The 18,650-nt window shown below is 45.4% G+C and overlaps 1 protein-coding gene across 3 annotated transcripts in view; it reads right to left on the reverse strand.

Moving 5' to 3' along the window:
• LOC119379211 (eukaryotic translation initiation factor 2-alpha kinase 3) overlaps nucleotides 1–18,650 on the reverse strand; it is a 423,415-nt gene that overhangs the window by 395,850 nt on the left and 8,915 nt on the right. For 2 of the 3 annotated variants that reach the window (XR_007414840.1, XM_037648433.2), the window contains exons 4-9: nucleotides 14,347–14,474; nucleotides 9,754–9,985; nucleotides 9,507–9,642; nucleotides 1,722–1,856; nucleotides 757–876; nucleotides 297–417 (exon numbers count right to left, since the gene is read on the reverse strand). Coding sequence is in view for 2 of the 3 variants with exons in the window: in XM_037648433.2 (XP_037504361.1) it covers nucleotides 297–417; nucleotides 757–876; nucleotides 1,722–1,856; nucleotides 9,507–9,642; nucleotides 9,754–9,985; nucleotides 14,347–14,474 (872 nt within the window). In the remaining variant the exon portion in view is untranslated. The remainder of the gene's footprint in view (nucleotides 1–296; nucleotides 418–756; nucleotides 877–1,721; nucleotides 1,857–9,506; nucleotides 9,643–9,753; nucleotides 9,986–14,346; nucleotides 14,475–18,650) is intronic. The other variant, XM_049411906.1, reaches the window with a different exon arrangement.

Consider the following 18,650-nt stretch of genomic DNA (forward strand, 5'->3'; position numbering starts at 1 on the left):
CACTGAATGCTATCATTACAAGAAAAAAAAATACGCATCAACTCATTACAATGCCAGAGGCGGCTTGCAGTGGTGGAACAATGCACCACTTTCAGTCAAGGCAGCACAGTTTGTTTCTAGAAACTTCTGGGTCAAATATCTAAGCAACCAGGCAATAATACTATGTCTCGAACTCCTGGAGTCAAACAAGTTTTAAATTTTAAAAATAGTTTTTTACTGCATTTTTCCAGATTCCCAAGCACAGTAACAGAAAAGAATAACACTTTCATTTGAGAATCAAGATGACATGAACTTACCACCAAAAGCGTAAAGACTTAACAATGTGTTCGTTCAAGGTTTCAGCCACTTCCTCTTTCTCACACAATAGCACTGAATCGTTATCTAAATCAACACCCCTGTAGAGGTAGTAACCAGTGTCTGGATAAAAAAAAAACACGACAGTTGAAGCCATGAGTCGAATGTCACATTAAAATCATGCTGCATTTATGGAAGGTAAATTAATTCATCCTAAGACAGACAACCATCAGGAAAAAGAAAGACATCAACAATTTGGCATGCCATACAATAAGCCAGAAAATTCTGCCTAAGCAACTTCATAACTTACACTCAACTTTTTCATATAGTACATATCACAAAGTGTAACAGCAGTTCTTATCTAGTTTGTTGATAATTATTCCCAGCATATACATTGCAGGAAAGCAGTAAAACAAAAATTTTGTAGATTGAACGCACAGCAGAGAACAAACATCATCTTACCAAAAGGGTAGTCTAGAATGTCATCTTTAATCATGAGTGCCTTCCTGGAAGAACTAGATTCTTCTAGCATTGGAGGTGCTGCTTTATTGCCAGTGTTGATGATTGGTGTCCGGCTTGGTGCTGCAAAGAAAAATTTGTTGAATGAGAGTTCACTAAAACTCTTTCAGGTTAGTAGCTGTGTTAATGGGACACTAGAGAAAAACACAAAGTTAAGAATGCTAAAGCGTGCTTCAGAATTCTTTCTTTTTTTTTAATTTTGCAATAATGTATTGATTATTACACCACAGAAAAAGTTACACACTTTCGAGATATCTTGCCCCAAAATAACAATAATCATCTGTCTTGCCTGCAATTCCTTCCTTAAATTCCTTGAATACACAGCATCACTACAATCTTGTCGACAATGCTACATCCCACTGATAATGTCCATGCCTTTCACTATCAGGAGGCACTATGCATGCAGCATTTACAATTTCAATTTGTATTCATTTGCCAAAAAGATATGAAAATAATGCAAATACATGAAAAGCATCAGGATCTTTAACATCGTGCTAGCATAGTTCCATTAATAAACAGTAAGAGGGATATACTAGTAGGTACACAACAGCAATATCACAGTTTAATTAATTATTTTTTAGTATATATGCAAGTATCATGTATTTCTGCACCTGCTCCCAAAATCTAGCCCTGACAAATGCACTGCTCGCTAGAAATTCATATTTACTATGCGAACTTGCAAGTTTGCTCACAAGACACACCCCAAAAACAGTCAATTTTGCACCATTCACAAATCTGCAAGCAATTCAACAGTAAAAATGCCAAAGAAAAAGGAACGGTTGCTTTTTTTTCTCCAATTAGACCGCTCTGAAATACCAATGTGGTGCCACTTGAGTTTTATGAAGAGACAGGTTGAAAGGCCTCCTGCATGGTCCTATTCCTGTGGTATATTTTGGCATGTTCCTTACCTGAGGCAAGATAGGGTTTCCATTCAACTTGTGGCAAGTTGCTCCGGTGAGGATCAATCAACTGCGAGTATCCTCCAGAAACTTCAGAGTGTATGTTGCCACTATGTTGCACATACAGCTGCCTGTCATGCATACCTGTGCAACAACAGTATGCAACTTGGATAAGTCTAGAGGACACCAGCAGTGTGATTAAATGGTGCGCGCCACTGCTTGCACACAACTACACATGGCAGCAGTTTGGTACACAGGATTTCCCAAACTGCTGTACGTGTAGCTGGTGCCAAATGGCTGCCGAACAGCGGGGAATGTGATATCTCAAACACACATCTGCCATTAAATGCAACACTTGCACCTTGCGAAATGAATAATTAGAGACCCTGACAGAGTGGTGTAGTAAATAAACACACAATAAAATCAGAGCTCACATAGAGTCAAAATAGAAGAAAGGCAAAACAAGCAACCTATGGACGAGTCAGATTTGACTATAGATTTTCCTAATTCAGTCTGCGACGTCTTTACGCATTGTTTACATGTTCGGATATGTACCAACTGGCCCGCCTAAAATCAGCATTGCACATTCAAAAGTCGCTTCACAGGTAGCAGCAGCGGTTCACTTTCATGTTGCTGATTTATCCTCTTTTCTTCTTTTGGTTTTGGTGAATGCCTTAGAGAACAATGCGTGGAGACACTTGGTGTGGTGATACTGCTGCAAGAAACACTGGATTTCCACAGCATTTGGCAAGTACTTTTCCTCGGTGAGGGTAACATGCCTCGAGGGTGAGGGTAACATGCCTTTCATGAACTTCATGACGATCAAAAGCCCTATGTCATGTTTAATCGCTGTAATCCTTTTTCTCCAGTGTGTGTTATATGGAAACTAAAAGAAGGATCCCTACTAGTTGTCAGGCATGCAGTGATAAATCCATGTTGAAGCGCAAGTGCTGTAGGAAGTCTGCATAGCTTTGACCCATCCTCATCGTGAACTCCTGACTGCTTTGAACATGTAGACAATAAAGCACTGACATGATGCTGCTTCCAAGTATTACCAATAACCACAGAGAAAGAAGTATTTAAGGAGAGGAATCTGCTACAGCGTGATAGCTTGCACGGGCGGCCTGATAAAGTAACAGTCGGTTAAGGAGGAAATAAAGAGTTTTCACCGCAGTACAACAGATGATGCGTCAATCATGTTGCCATCCTTCTAGTACATGCACAATGCACAAAAATCACGATATCGCCTCATACAGTCAAACCTTGTTAATATGTACCCGCTTTAAACGTACTAACGGTTAAAACGTAGTTGCAACGAATCCCCAACTGATTCTCATAGAGATTAATGCATTCGCTGATCGCTTAAGCTGTAGTGGTTCGTCCTATGCCTACCGGTTAGCGCATACCCTGTGTACCATGATAATTTTTTGTGCCATAAAAGTTTACAGTGCCGCTGAACTTGTCGACGCCACAATGTGCCGCAAACGGTTTTCAGTCATTCGGAAAGTGCGGAGATCGGCCGATCAATTATTTCGACTTCTGCGCGATCGCGGTGATGCCTTTGCGGGTAATCATCGGGAAAGAACGTAGGCGGGGCGATTACCACTGACAAACGCGCTAGTACGACTTATCGCCGACAAAAAACCTTATCACAGTAAGTATCCTCAGCTATCTGCTCGGACACGCTTGCGGCATAGCGCCACTTGAAGCCTACTGCACGCTTTTAGTAGGCGACTACCTGAACACGCTGGGCCGCCGATCACTGCCGCCTCGTTGTGCGGGACCGTGTTCAAGCGCGTGCCACTTTGCAGGAACAAAAGCAGTTCACTGTTGCGGAGTTGAGCATTGCCGGTCGCAGGAACCGAAAACCTCACGTTTTGCCACTATCAAGCTAAACGCACGTGCACGGTACAGCATGCATAGCGCTGTCGTAACCATACTGCAGGCTTTTATTAGGCGACAGCCAAACGCACCTCCGTCCGTTTGCCAGGACCACTAGAGCTTCGCGGAGTGCGCATGCAGAATGCTCGTCATCGCCGTGTTAAGCCAACAGGCAACTCGCTGCATCTGTGCATGATCTGAAGCGTAGTGGGCATATTCTACAGCAAGCAGCTCGGTAGTCCACGGCGTGTGCCAAGTAGGCGAAGTGCTGCACGCAACTAGCCAGTAGACAATCAGCTCGCTGCGACCGTACCGCGTTTCAAAAAAGCTGTCAGTTTTTTGCTTAGTAGCAAATTGCGGTAACACAGGTATCATGGACAGCCGATTATGTCAGTTCTGTCACTGTGTCAGTTGCCACGTATCCCGGACCCCGCAGTAGTTTCAAAATGCTCCTTGGCGTCGCCATGGTGTGCTATCGGACGGTCGTGCGAGAGTGCCAGAATATTTTCTGCACTTTGGTAAAAAGAAAGAAATGGCTTTGTAATGAGCACTTTGGTGCGCGCCACTGCTTGCACACAACTACACATGGCATCATTTGGTACACAGGATTTTCCCAACCGCTGTACGTGTAGCTGGTGCCAAATGGCTGCCGAACAGCGGGAAGGTATCCACAACACACATCTGCCATTAAATGCCACTTGCACCTTGCGAAATGAATAATTAGAGCCCTGACAGAGTGGTGTAGTAATAAACACACAATAAAATCAGAGCTAAGAGTCAAAATAGAAGAAGGCAAAACAAGCACCTATGGACGAGTCCAATTTGACTATAGATTTTCCTAATTCCGTCTGCTACGTCTTTACGCATTGTTTACATGTTCGGTATAACCACTGGCCCGGCTAAAATCACATTGCACCATTCAAAAGTCGCTTCACAGGTAGCAGCAGCGGTTCACTTTCATGTTGCTGATTATCCTCTTTTCTCTTTTGGTTTGGTGAATGCCTTAGAGAAAATGGGGAGACACTTGGTGTGGTGATACTGCTGCAAGAAACACTGATTTCCAGACAGCATTTGGCAAGTATTTTCCTCGGTGAGGGTAACATGCCTCGAGGGTGAGGGTAAATGCCTTTCATGAACTTCATGACGATTCAAAAGCCCTATGTCAGTTTAATCGACTGTAATCCTTTTTCTCCAGTGTGTGTGATATGGAAACTAAAAGAAGATCCCTACAGTTGTCAGGCAGCAGTGATAAATCCATGTTGAAGCCGCAAGCGCTGATAGGAAGTTCTGCATCGCTTTGACCCATCCTCATCGGTGAACTCCTGACTGCTTTGAACATGTAGGCAATGTAACAGGCAACGACATGATGCTGCTTCCAGTATTACCACTAAACCACGGAGAGAAAGAAGTATTAAGGAGAGGAATCTGATACAGCGTGCTAGCTTGCCACGGGCGGCCTGATAAGTAACAGCTGTGTTAAGGAGGAAATAAAGAGTTTTCACCGCAGTAAACAACAGATGATGCGTCAATCATGTGACCATCCTTCTAGTACATGCAACAATGCACAAAAATCACGATATCGCCTCATACAGTCAACCCCTTGTTAATATGTACCCGCTTTAAACGTAATAACGGTTTAAAACGTAGTTGCAACGAATCCCCAATGATTCTCATAGAGATTAATGCATTAGCTGATCGCTTTAAGCATAGCGGTTCGTCCTATGCCTATGGTTAGCGCATACCCCTGTGGTACCATGAAATTTTTTTGTGCCATAAAAGTTTACAGTGCCGCTGAACTTGTCGACGCCACAATGTGCCGCAACCGGTTTCAGTCATTCGGAAAGTGCGGAGATCGGCCGATCAATTATTTCGACTCTGCCTCGATCGCGGTGATGCCTTTGCGGGTAATCATCGGGAAAGAAGTAGGCGGGGCGATTACCACTGACAAACGCGCTAGTACGACTTATCGCCGACAAAAAACCTTATCACAGTAAGTATCCTCAGCTATCTGCTCGGACACGCTTGCGGCATAGCGCCACTTGAAGCCTACTGCACTCGCTTTTAGTAGGCGACTACCTGAACACGCTGGGCCGCCGATCACTGCCGCCTCGTTGTGCGGGGACCGTGTTCAAGCGCGTGCCACCTTTGCAGGAACAAAAAGCAGTTCACTGTTGCGGAGTTGAGCATTGCCGGTCGCAGGAACCGAAAACCTCACCGTTTTGCCACTATCAAGCTAAACGCACGTGCACGGTACAGCATGCATAGCGCTGTCGTAACCATACTGCAGGCTTTTATTAGGCGACAGCCCAAACGCACCTCCGTCCGTTGCCAGGACCACTAGAGCTTCGCGGAGTGCGCATGCAGAATGCTCGTCATCGCCGTGTTAAGCCAACAGGCAACTCGCTGCATCTGTGCATGATCTGAAGCGTAGTGGGCATATTCTACAGCAAGCAGCTCGGAAGTCACGGCTGCACGCAACTAGCCAGTAGACAATCAGCTCGCTGCGACCGTACCGCGTTTCAAAAAAAGCTGTCAGTTTTTGCTTAGTAGCAAATTGCGGTACACATGTATCATGGACAGCCGATTATGTCAGTTCTGTCACTGTGTCAGTTTGCCACGGTATCCCGGACCCCGCAGTAGTTTCAAAATGCTCCTTGGCGTCGCCATGGTGTGCTATCGGACGGTCGTGCGAGAGTGCCAGAATATTTTCTGCACTTTGGTAAAAAGAAAGAAATGGCTTTGTAATGAGCACTTTGTGGGGATTGAGGCTTGCCCGTCGCCATTGCGCGGGTTTTTCGCCTATTTCTGCCATCCTCATGTCCGATCATGTCGCTCCCCTCCTCCGCCGTCCTACGGCGCTGGGCGAGCGGGGGTGACGTTAACCCCCTCACCCCGGCGCCGGGATCGCGACGGTGGCGCACGTTCGAGTCTCGCGTGCTCGCGTCTCGCAAGACGTTGCGCGCGGCGGGGGAGTCAGACTCTCTCTGGACCTCGTAAGGTGAGCACGTCTTTTCTTTCCCGTCCGTCGGCTCCTTTGTTTGGGCTAGCTCGCTCGGACGGAGTTCGCTAATGGTGCCTTGCGCCAGCGGCGAGCGCTTACCTTACGTTGTCCTTTCCGAACGCTAGGCTGAAGAGCGGTGCGGTGCATTCGCGCGGGGTCTTACTACGCCGAAACCGTACCTATCGAAGCCAACGCGAACGGAATTTGCCCTTGCTCGAGCGATCGGGCCCTGTTTTGGTCGCTGATCGCGAGAGCACGCAGCATAGTCGCGAGGGAACGTTTCCCTCAGCGGCGTGTCGCCGTGAGCCCTTTTGCCCGCGGAGACGTGCTCGCGGCACCCTTTGTGTTGTACTTTCGCCCGTGGCGTGGTTAAGCCTGTTTTGCTTCTCCCGCCGCCTTTGGGAGCGGGCGTTGTACTGCGTTTTGTGGTGTTGCCGCAGGCAATAAAGTGTTGCGGATTTCGAGAGCAGTACTGTGTACTTGACGCGTTACGCTCGGCGCCTTGTTTGCGCTCGAACGTGCGTGTGCAGCGGTGCGCTAGTTCACGCGAGGCGACGGCAGACGCGGCCCGGTGGCTCGCTAAGTCCGAACCCACGCTAGTGGCCGTACTCCTGTGAGTTACGTGGTGACTACAACTTTAGGCAATATTTGCTGTGGCACTGTACTTATTCCTTTGTTGGTGGCCATGGTGCACGTCAGGAGATGGAAATTTGTACTTGGTGGTCAATGCGTACTACGTTTAGTGCGTAGTTATGCCGCGTTCCCAGCAGGTACGTATTAACGAGGTTTTACTGTATGTGATAAATTTTCATGGATTTCCTTGTGCATTGTCAATAACTACAACTGACCGACCATTTAGCTGCAGTTATTAATGAATGCTGCCCGAATTATGTGCTATGCAGCACTTGGAACGAGTAGCACTGGAGCAGATGCTGTCTGCCGACACCACAGGTTCTCATGTAATGTGATCACATGCATAGGTGACATTGGGAGGGAAAGCTTCCTATTTGGGCATGAAGTTGTCGAGGTTTCTTTCGTAATCTGCAGGTTTTCTGTCTCTCTTTAGAACTTGTGTATGCCTCCACGTTGTGCCAGTCTCTCACATTTGCGTGTGCTTTTTGCGCTGCAACAAAGGCGAGGATGGGGCAAAAATGTGTCTTGTCGTAATGCAGCAGTGGCTATGCATTTCTCAAGGAAATGGTGATTGTTACTAAAGATCTTAGTGACCCGGTACGATTGTAAGTGAGGTTTTGAGCAATCCTAAAGAAAGATTGAGAGCGCATGCCTCGTGACTACGTTTGCAAGGAGTACTTTTTAGAGGGCAGCATGGAGAAGTGGCATAGTGCATTCCATACACTTTGTTCTTCTCCAGCATCCAAGCTATCGTGAAACACCTGTAGCGATACTACAGTAAACGGTTCCCAGAACAGACCACTAACAATGCTTTTAATCCTCAAAGGCACAGGGCACAGCAGTAAATATAACAATATAAATATCAACTAATAGAATCAAGACAAGTAGTGCCATTCGCTGGAACAAATGATACCCTACTTATCGATATCACGCTTTCGATGGCAGTTGCCTACATCCTGCAGGTAATTGCCATGTAAGTAACGTATTAATTTTCATTACGTTATCAAGGCATTTGGAGCCATCATGGAGGCGCAAGAAACACACCCATTCTGGCATAAAGCACTAGAATTTAATCGCCACCAAATGAAATTTAAATGTCGAGCCTCTTTGGAGACCATGGCATGTGTATTGCCTTGTCCGCAAGCTGACTCACACGACAGAGGGTGCATTGGCACCATGCCCGACACCGTGACTTTATTGGGACACCAGAACGAGCACTGTTTTGCCTCCTCAAGAATTCTTGCTCCACGCAAATAACCATGCAAGCTCTGTGTGGTCACACAAATAGCAAATTTGTTCAAGCACATGGGCGTGTGGATGTTGCATCAGTTGCATGCGCATACTTAAATGGCACGACTTGCCCAACTATATGAGGCAGAGAGAAACTTCTCTCTGCCTCATATAGTTGGGCAGCAACTTCTCGTTGCTGTCAACAGATGGCTCTAAATTAGGAAAATCTCCTGTAGAGTGAATAGTCCTGAACATAGATTTGTCATTAAATAGCTTTACAAACGAAATATATCATTCCAATAAATGAAGACGAAATTTTGGGTTAAAGGCAAGTGTACTCTGTGTCTGTGACAGATCTCCCATTAAAAATAAATTCTGGGGTTTTACATACCAAAACCACAATATGATTATGAGGTATACTTATAGTTAAGGACTCTACATTAAGGGGAGACACTGCACCTGTAAACTTTTTTTTTAATTCTTTATCGATTTAAATGAAACTCGCTGAGTGCAGTTACAAATCACTGTGTGAAAAAACTGTGCCATGTGAATGCCAGCACACCATGAGCCCCAAATAACACGTCCCGCATGCTCGTTAGTGCCATTTAAACAGCCCACATGATCATCAGTGTCTCGGCTTGTAGAATTATCAAATTGATTCCTGCACACGTGTTACAAACAGCTCTCACAAGCATGAATTACCGGCACTCCGTGCGCCCTGTCACAGCGGGTCTGTGAATTGCAAAAATTTCATGGCGCGCTTGCGTGCCGCTACCGCGTGGGTCTCTGGTTACCCACGAGCTCCCGATGTGCGGATGTGGCAGGGGATGGCTTTGTTAAATGCAAAATCCAATGCTAATTTTCTTGTCTAATTCAATAAGTGAGTGGCTAACGGGAATAAAACAGGGGTGGGTCGCATTTGTTCTGACCGCTCACGGAACCCCAGAATGTCCTTCATGGAAGCCCTGGGTTCTGCGGAAACATGTTTATGAACCCATGCACTAAGCCACCACAGCAGGCGATTAAATATTCCACGTTATGTTACTTACCAAGGTAGAGTACAGGGTTATTTTGTTTGCTTTGGTTAGGGCCGTCCAGACCGAGGATGCGACTATGCTCAAAGAGGTCAACTACTTCCAACTCTCCATTTCGTAGATGCCATGCTCCAACAACTGGGCTGGGAAGCTAGAAGAAAAAGAAATCAAAACAATGCCTCAAAATTTTAAAAAACAAAAGAAGAAAAATAGCAGGGCACTGTCACTCTTGCAAGCCTGTGGGTTAAAGAAGCTTATCCACCTTGACAGACCATTCCAGTGATCCCTTGCTTGTACTGGTGGCAGCAACCAGGCCCTCTGGCACCACCACTTGAATAAGGCTCTCCTTAGAGCAGCCTTCCTCACTCGAGCAATTTGATGGCTCTTCCACCACATAGGAGTCTGTGTCACTACTCTCGCTGCTGCTTCCAGTGCAACTGGCCATCAAGCCCTTTAACACAGTGAGCTGGTTCTCACCAACACTGAAGTTCCACCTGAAAAAAAAAAAAAGTAACATGCCACAAACATCACAGAGTGAATGCCAGCAACAGTTTTAGTGTTGAACTGCTGAGCGACAAAAACAAAAATATAAAAGATACTTAAATAGAAGCTGTAGAAGATGACATACAGTGAAACCTCGGTGATACGAATCTCACGGGACCACCAAAAATATTCGTATCATCCGAATTTCGTATCACCAGATAGCGTGGAAAATTAGCATGCGACAAAAGAAAGCTGGTGTACATTTTCATTTATTCTTTTTCAGGGCCGCAGCAACGTCAGGAAGAACCCTGACTGATTGTCAGTTAAGTTTTTAGATGTCGGCAATCGTAAATATATGGCTCGTACGCGTATATTTAATTATTAAACCAGGTGCGTTGTGACCCGCGACAGCAGTAGCCCCTTCCAAATTTTAGTATGCTTTTTTGCACGACACCAGAGTACTGCAGCGAAAGTAACAAAAGAAGTGCTTTGACGCGATGGATCAAGGCCACAAAATTACAGAATCATGGTCCTGTGTTATGATTTTGTTATCGCAGAAGTGTTGGGGACGTTTTTTGGGAGATTTATGGCCGTGACCGCATAAGTGCGACCTCAACGGTCGCGCATGTTGACGTTGTGAGACCTGACTCTTCCGCCAAGACCGTCCTTGCCTTCTTTCGGTCCTCGTCCACCTTTCATAGGATGTCTGATGCACGAGGCAGGCACGTGTAAACACAGTAACAACGACAGCAGCCCGCGTCGACACGCTAGAAAAAAAAGCATGGCGCTAATGTCCTCTGTAATCTAAACACGAAGGCACACGGAGGCACATAAGAGCCTCAAAGATTCGCGCACACAACCTCGGAAGCCGTGACGCGTCTCTGAAGGTTTATTCTGACCGTAAGAAACCCGTTTTTCTTACACCGTGATTCTGACGATTTGGTGGTGCGGCGCGTGCCCATGCTTGCGTTGCCGCGCACGCACGTGCTTGGCGCGTCTTCCGCGACAGCGCGGACAGCCCCTTTTCGTACCTGGGCGGTTGCGTACGTTCGTATCAAACGTCGCTGGGTGAAAATCGGTTCGCAACAACCGTACTCCATTACATTAGAGGCCAATGGGCCTTGGCCGGGACCAACGAAAAATTCGTATCACCCCGAAACTCGTATGAGCCGTGATCTTATCACCGAGGTTTCACTGTATTAGCTTTTCATTGACAGATATCCTTGACACACATACAATGCCCATGAACATTCACATAATTACCGTAAATTTCAAAGGTGATCAGCATTGGCCACGCAGTTATACTTAGTGATTCGAGTTCAACAGCCAAAGCATCTGATAGCACAAATGGCTGTTACAATCTCAAAGACACTGAAAGCAGCCTCTCACTAGCTAAGGAGTAAAAATAGGCATTTGGAAACTTCAAGCGGTGGTGGAAGAAAAGGACAGTAACCCAAGAAAGAAGAAACATGAACACAGCTCAAACTGTTTGCACTGTGTTCATGTTTCTTCTTTCCTGTGTTACTGTCCTTTTCGTGCACCATCATTTAAAGAGACTTATCAACTCACCCAACAGTCCGTACTTCTGAAGCATTTGGAAAGGCTTATAAACAAGGTTTTATTGCGACAGCAATTATATGAACACTCTTGGCTGGTTTTTTTCGTCGCCATCATGTCCCAAATATGTATATGTATGTATATATAAATAAAAGCCAGAAAGAAAAATAAATCAGAAGAAAAAAATTTCTGAAGCATGCCACCGGGATTCGAACCTTCGACGCCTGGCTCCGCAGCGCGCCGCTTTAAACAACTAGGAAAGAAGTGTTAATTTTAAGGGCTCGTTTTCTTTGTTATACACAATATTAATGAGCACTAAAAGACAATAACGCCCAGAAAAGTATAGGGCATGTTTTTAGTAGTAAATGTAAGGTAAATGTGAAGAAAGAAAAGTGGACGAAAAGATAGCTTGCCGCGGGCAGGGACCGAACCTGCAACCTTCGAATAACGCGTCCAATGCTCTACCAACTGAGCTACCGCGGCGGCCATCCCCCCGTCCACATTATAGGGTATATATGTACATTTAAACGTGGGAGCATCAGTCAGCGCCGCCAGTAGCCATGACGGCGAGTGTGGAACACTCTTTTTCTGCCTGTTGGCGTCACGTAGCACGTGAACTTATTATGAGCTGGCAACTGACCAATGATCCCTCACATACCACCTGAAAGCATCAAGTCTGCCAGAATGAGACCCTCACTATGAATGAAGGAAAGAAGTGTTAATTTTAAGGGCTCGTTTTCTTTGTTATAGGCAATATTAAAGGGATACTGAACAAAAAATTGAAAAAGCTATGAAAACACTTGCATTCGACTCGGACGACACGACTATTCCTATAAACAGCGTTTATTTCACGTAATTTCGAGCAGTCGGCCGTATTTTTAGAGGATTGTGAGAGCACGGCGGCTGCACGCCAGTACGCTTGTCGACAGCCGTGACGTCGAATGCTCCAGCAAGAGGGGGGCAACTGGCACGCTCTCTCCTGCCCTGCCACTTCCCTTTCTCCACCTCTCCTCTCAAGAACACCTTCCCGACCGTGAGAACACATTTTGAGAGAGACGCGCGGCAGCGGGTGGCGGCTTGCGATGCAGATTGGTAAGCGATTTTGCAGCGAGCACGGTTGGCAAGTCAGTATCCGCCGAGTTTCGCGTCACTTCCTCTCTAGTTCGCGGCACGGCCACTAGACGCGCCGATTTGCAAAAAATGCATTAAATTCATTATTTTCTGCTAGTCTCTGGCTGAAATGAAGGTTGTTTACAAAAATTTCAGCACCCAATCTTTCAATTGGGCCATTTATCTCGGCGGCGAAAATTTTGTTCAGTATCCCTTTAATGAGCACTAACAGACAATAATGCCAAGGAAAGTATAGGGGCTGTTTTTAGTAGTAAATGTAAGGTAAATGTGAAAAAAGTGGACGAAAAGATAGCTTGCCGCGGGCAGGGACCGAGCCTGCGACCTTCGAATGACGCGTCCGATGCTCTACCAACTGAGCTACCGCGGCGGCCATCCCCCCGTCCACATTATAGGGTATATATGTACATTTAAACGTGGGAGCGTCAGTCAGCGCCGCCAGTAGCCATGACGGTGAGTGTGGAACACTCTTTTTCTGCCTGTTGGCGTCACGTAGCACGTGAATTTATTACGAGCTGGCAGCTGACCAATAATCCCTCGCATACCACCTGAAAGCATCAAGTCTGCCAGAACGAGACCCTCGCTATGAATGAAGGAAAGAAGTGTTAATTTTAAGGGCTCGTTTTGTTTGTTATACACAATATTAATGAGCACTAACAGAAATTAATGCCAAGGAAAGTATAGGGAATGTTTTTACTAGTAAATGTAAGGTAAATGTGAAGAAAGAAAAGTGGACGAAAAGATAGACAACTAGGCCACGTGCCACCGGCTGTTCAGCACAACAACGGCGAGCTATTTATATACACCATTTAACGCTAACGGCACACAAAGCTGCTTCAGCGTGTGCAGTATCACCCGCGAGATTGCCCGAAGAGCGCACTTTAAAGCAACGCTCCTACATTTTCCTTCTGTTTTGAAAGCTGCCGTTGAGACACGCAATAAAAAGCGGCCCATTTCTGTACCCACTGACGATGTGGATCGCCAAGTAAACAATGCGTCGAACGCCGCCGCGCGGCAGGAGACGGGGAGGAATAACTCCACGCCCCGCCGCTGTTTTCAAGAAAAAAAATTCAAGAGCATTGAGTTGCAGTGCACTGCTCAAACACGAGGAAGTAACTACCGTAACAGTTGTTAGTTCGCGCTCGTCCTGTGTATACCTGTGTGTTCTTTTCGAGTGTCCTTCCTTGTGTTTGAGCAGCTCGCTGCAAGTGTCGAGCTGTTACCGTTGTTAGTTCACGGTCGTCCTGTGTGTGTTTTTTTGTGAGTCCTTTGCATTCGAGCGGCACGCTGCAAGTGTCGAGCTGCTTGCCGCTCTTCATGTGACATTCTAATTTGTTGCTATCGCATTCATTGCTTCGCCGTTGCGGCGAAACTGTGACTTTTTGTGCAATTAGAAAGCAAGATATTTATATTCACATATGTTTCCAGCTGCATAAAAAAAGGCAACTCTGCAGAATGTCTAAATGCAAATATCTTTCAATTTGCTGTCCTTCACTTCTTCTATGGAAAGAAGTCCTACCACTGGAGCCTGTGGCAAAAGGTCCTAAGCATTACTGCAGGAAAACATTTAGTGTAATGGGCGGAGAGAGTTGCATCAAATCGCAGTAGCCATCTGTACATTCTATGCCACAGAGATAGACAGAAAAAAAAAAAGGAAGGAAGAAAGAAAAGCACAAACTCAACCCACTTTTCTCGCCCAGAGCGTGGCTCAATAGCCCTGACAGTTTGGGTGTTGCGCTTCACTACTAGGACGTCCTCTGTGCTGAAGTCTTCCTTAGTGTTGTCACAGCCACTCATTGTGCAGATGTACCGTACCTGCATGCAAATACCACAGTAATATATAAGAATGCAGGTTGACGTTGTGTAGTTGCAGTAAAGATATTGCGAGATAATAATAATAATAATATCTGGGGTTTAACGTCCCAAAACCACAATATGATTATGAGGGGCGCCGTAGTGGAGGGCTCCGGAAATTTTGACCACCTGGGGTTCTTTAACGTGCACGTAAATCTAAGTACACGGGCCTCAAACATTTTTGCCTCCAACGAAAATGCAGCCGCTGTGGCCGGGATTCGATCCCGCAACCTTCGGGTCAGCAGTCAAGCGCCATAACCACTAGACCATCCGGGCGGGGCAAGATATTTCGAGATGCCTTGCATGACGTGACAAGGAGTGCACGCCAATAGTGCCACACGAGCATTAGCATTACACAAGCAAAAAATAAATAAAATGGCATGATAGCTGTAGACACAAGAAACACAATAGAAATTCTGATGCCCCAACCGAAAAACAATACATCTGTGCTCTAACAGAGGCACACATATCAGGTAGTCTGTTTTAATGGAACAATTTCCTATCGCACTAAATACAACTCTGAACACAGTGAGCAGTGGGCTGTTACACCTCAAAGGGTTCCTCACCAGGTTCGGCCATGGCAAACAAACAAGCATAGCATGTAGATCATGCAGTGGCGATCATGTCTTCAAGAAGCTACAAGGGAATCCATATGGACCTCCTTGTAGCTTCGTATGACACACGCGTGGATGACAATTCTTTCATTGGTTACCAGAAATGTGCAGCAAAAGAAGGAACGTAAGAAAAAAATTTTAAAAAAGGTAGTGCTCATCAAGTGTGCGTCATGCGAAGGTGATGCAGTCCTTTGGCTTCAGTATAAGAGAAGGTGCAACAGCAACTCAAAAGATCGCATTTTCCTTCCTGCTGTGCTGTTTAATCACTGTTTGCTTAATTTCCAGCTGTCCCCAAGTACAATACACTGCTAATAAATAGTGTGTGAATAGTGAAATATCATCTCGAATCGAATAGTGCCGAACAGTGGCCAAAAATATCGAATCGAATATCGAATGCAAAAGATTTCATTCATAATTGAAAGAAAGAATGAAGAAATGAGATCTGCTCATGTCCTAGAGCACATAAATCGGTGAATGACTGCTACTGGAAGACTACAAATTGTCATGCAGAAACACCAGTTGTTCCACATGACCTGGCTTCAGGCTCTCTCGCCGTGATGTTTCGGTGTTTCCTGAGGTTAACAAAATGCGCTCACCGCGCACCTGAGTAGCAGGGATGGGGAGGTATCGCAAAGCAATTTTGGCAATACCTGGATAAAGTGCAGCTGCATTCTCTTTCCAGTATTTCAAAGGATCACCCTTTCTTGGGATCAGAGACCCGTCGAAGTATGTTCACACCTCTCGACTACAAGGTCTGGGCTCAGTGTGCTGGTTATTTTTTGATGCTAGCAGTTCAACCGTGTCCCATACAATTCCCTGACCTTCTTCGCTGGAGCCATGACTAGTCGATGGCTTCGAGCATAGCTCCGGATTTTGAAACTGCTTTGAAACGAAAGGCCTACTGTAACGACGTTAGCGCAAGTTTTAGCCACCCCAACCTACCCAAGTAGCACCATTGGCTTTTGTCGAGTTTTAGGTATTCGTCCTATCGAATTATTTGAAACTTCGAATACTGGCTATTCGAATGTCGAATCGAATTATTCGGTTAGGTATTATTCTATTCGAATTCGAAACTTGAATATTCGCACATTCCTATTAATAAGTCATTGATGCGATATGAACATGATGCCACAGGGAAGCCAACCAAATTTGCACCTCTGCAAAGGTTTTGACCCCCCCACCCCCCTTGAAGAAGACTACCGAAGCTTCTGAAGGCAGGGAAGGAATACCGCTACGGGGCGCCAGCTAAGGCAGAGAGGAAGAGTCTATATGGCAGTGAAGCTTGCCTGTTGGTGGCATAGTAAAAGGACTAGCTCAATTTCTTTTAACTTTCCCAATAAAAAGCGATAATGAAAATTATATCAGTAAAGCATTCCTTATCATGCCTTGCAACTGATTATGTACAACAAAAATTTTCAATGGAGCTTGTCGAGGATTCCTTAAAGAAGACCATGAAACGGTTATCCTAATAATCTCAGTCTATCAATATAACAGGATAGAGGGCCCAATACTGTTAGCCACACAAGAACTCCTCCCACCGACTATGACTGCCATTTTTTCATGCACTGCGCAATGTCAAGGAGTAAGGGGCTCTCTGCCTTGTCATCTGCTTTTAAACAGTTCGATACCATATTGGATGCATTAATATGCCTGCGCTGGTACCCGTAACACAGCAAGGGCACTGCCGTTCAACTGTGCCCTTAATTTCTTCACTCACGCGCTAAAATAATGCAGCAACCACAGAGACACATGTGAAAAAACACAAAACGCTACAAAGGGAGCATGGCAGCCCCGAAGTAATCTAGCTCTTGTAAACAATTCTTGTTCTTGCAGTGCTAAAGGCATGACTTTTGAGATCGGCTTTGTACCAGCGAGTCGTGTCCTGGAGTCGGTTCATTTTGTCACCACTCATGGTTGTCACACAGCTGTACAGTTCAAGAGCAACATTTAAAAATTCGAATAAATTTTCCAGCACACCAAACGTGCTCAAATTTTGCCACCCTGCTGCAAGATGCATACAGATTAATGGGCAATGCATATTTCAACCTCAAAAATTTGGTGTCATGGCCCCTTTAAAGGGACCCAGAAATATTTTGACGATTTTGTACAGGCTTGTACACTCTTAGCGTGAGCACGACACAGCATGGCCATGCTCTGCGGAGCGCCAGTCCATCTGGCACAACCGTGCATCAAAGTGAAGCGGCACAGGCACACAAGTACCCATGGGCTCTTGCTCTTGGCCACTCTTGCTTTGCTATAGTACAGCAAGAGTGGCGTGTTCCTGTGTGCCTGCACCATCTCGTTTCAATGCGTGGCTGCGCCACATGCATTGGCAATCTGTGGAGCGCTGCCACACTGAGCCGTGTTCACTCTAAGAGTGGACTAGCCTGTACAACAGCACTGAGCTAGTAGAGCAAGTCCTAGCAATTATTAGCAGACCAATTTAAGCTCTCTGCGTGAAGTTTCTAATTTGTTACAAGGCTTTAAATCTGCGAATCATGACAGGTCGTAGCGGCACTGTTTTACAAATCGTAGCGGCACCTTCCATGGGCGAGTGACGTCACACAGCCACCCGATCTGATTGAGTTTTGTACTCACGTCACAGATAACTTTTCCAATTCATCGTGAACAAGATTTTCTCATAATAATTGGAACACTTTATACAGCTGAACCCCTTTATAAGAAGCACTGATGTAACAGACCACTGGGTATAAGAGACACCAGTGCACCTACACTGAAATAGGGGTTGACCAGAAAATGAGAACATAGCACCCTGCTTATAAAAGACACCTCACAATGAACAAAACTGCTCGCCGATCTGTCTCTCTTATAAGAGGGTTCAACTGTAATTTGTTGTAAATACTAACTATGCTGTTAATTATAATTGCTGGGGTTTAATGTTCCAAAACCACGATATGATTATGAGAGACGCCGCAGTGGAGAGCTCCGGAAATTTCGATCACCTGGGGTGCTTTAACGTGCACCTAAATCTAAGTACATCGACCTCAAGCATTTTCGCCTCCATCCAAAGTGCGGCCACGGCGGCCGGGATTTGATCCCTGACCTTCAGGTCTAACTATGCTGTTAAACGAATAGGAACCTTTGTAACCTTACCATTTTTGTTTCTCATCTTGATGTGCCTAAATTTTATGTGTAGAATTTTCTTGTCATTTAAGTTTTACAAACATGTACGTATTTACAAGAATTATGTAACTGAAGTTTTATGGGAGCTCACAATGTACATTTAAAAAGCCTCGTATGTTATTTAATCTCTGTCTTATGTTTGATTTTGGTGAATGCTTTTAAGGTCATCTATGTGATTATCATTGTAAAAAGATTAGTACTGTTTGCATGGGTCTCAGGGCACTCTCAAGGTGTCTGCAACATGCTTTCACGAAAGGACCTCCAACTTGACACTGGAAATTAACTTGACTAGGCTTTAATGAAAAGAAGAAAAAAGATAACTGAAAGATAATCACAATTTACTACTACATTTGGCAACTTCCGGCAAACAGCGTGCATC

The sequence above is a fragment of the Rhipicephalus sanguineus genome, chromosome 1, assembly GCF_013339695.2.
Source record: "Rhipicephalus sanguineus isolate Rsan-2018 chromosome 1, BIME_Rsan_1.4, whole genome shotgun sequence".
NCBI classification, from domain to species: Eukaryota; Metazoa; Arthropoda; class Arachnida; order Ixodida; family Ixodidae; genus Rhipicephalus; species Rhipicephalus sanguineus.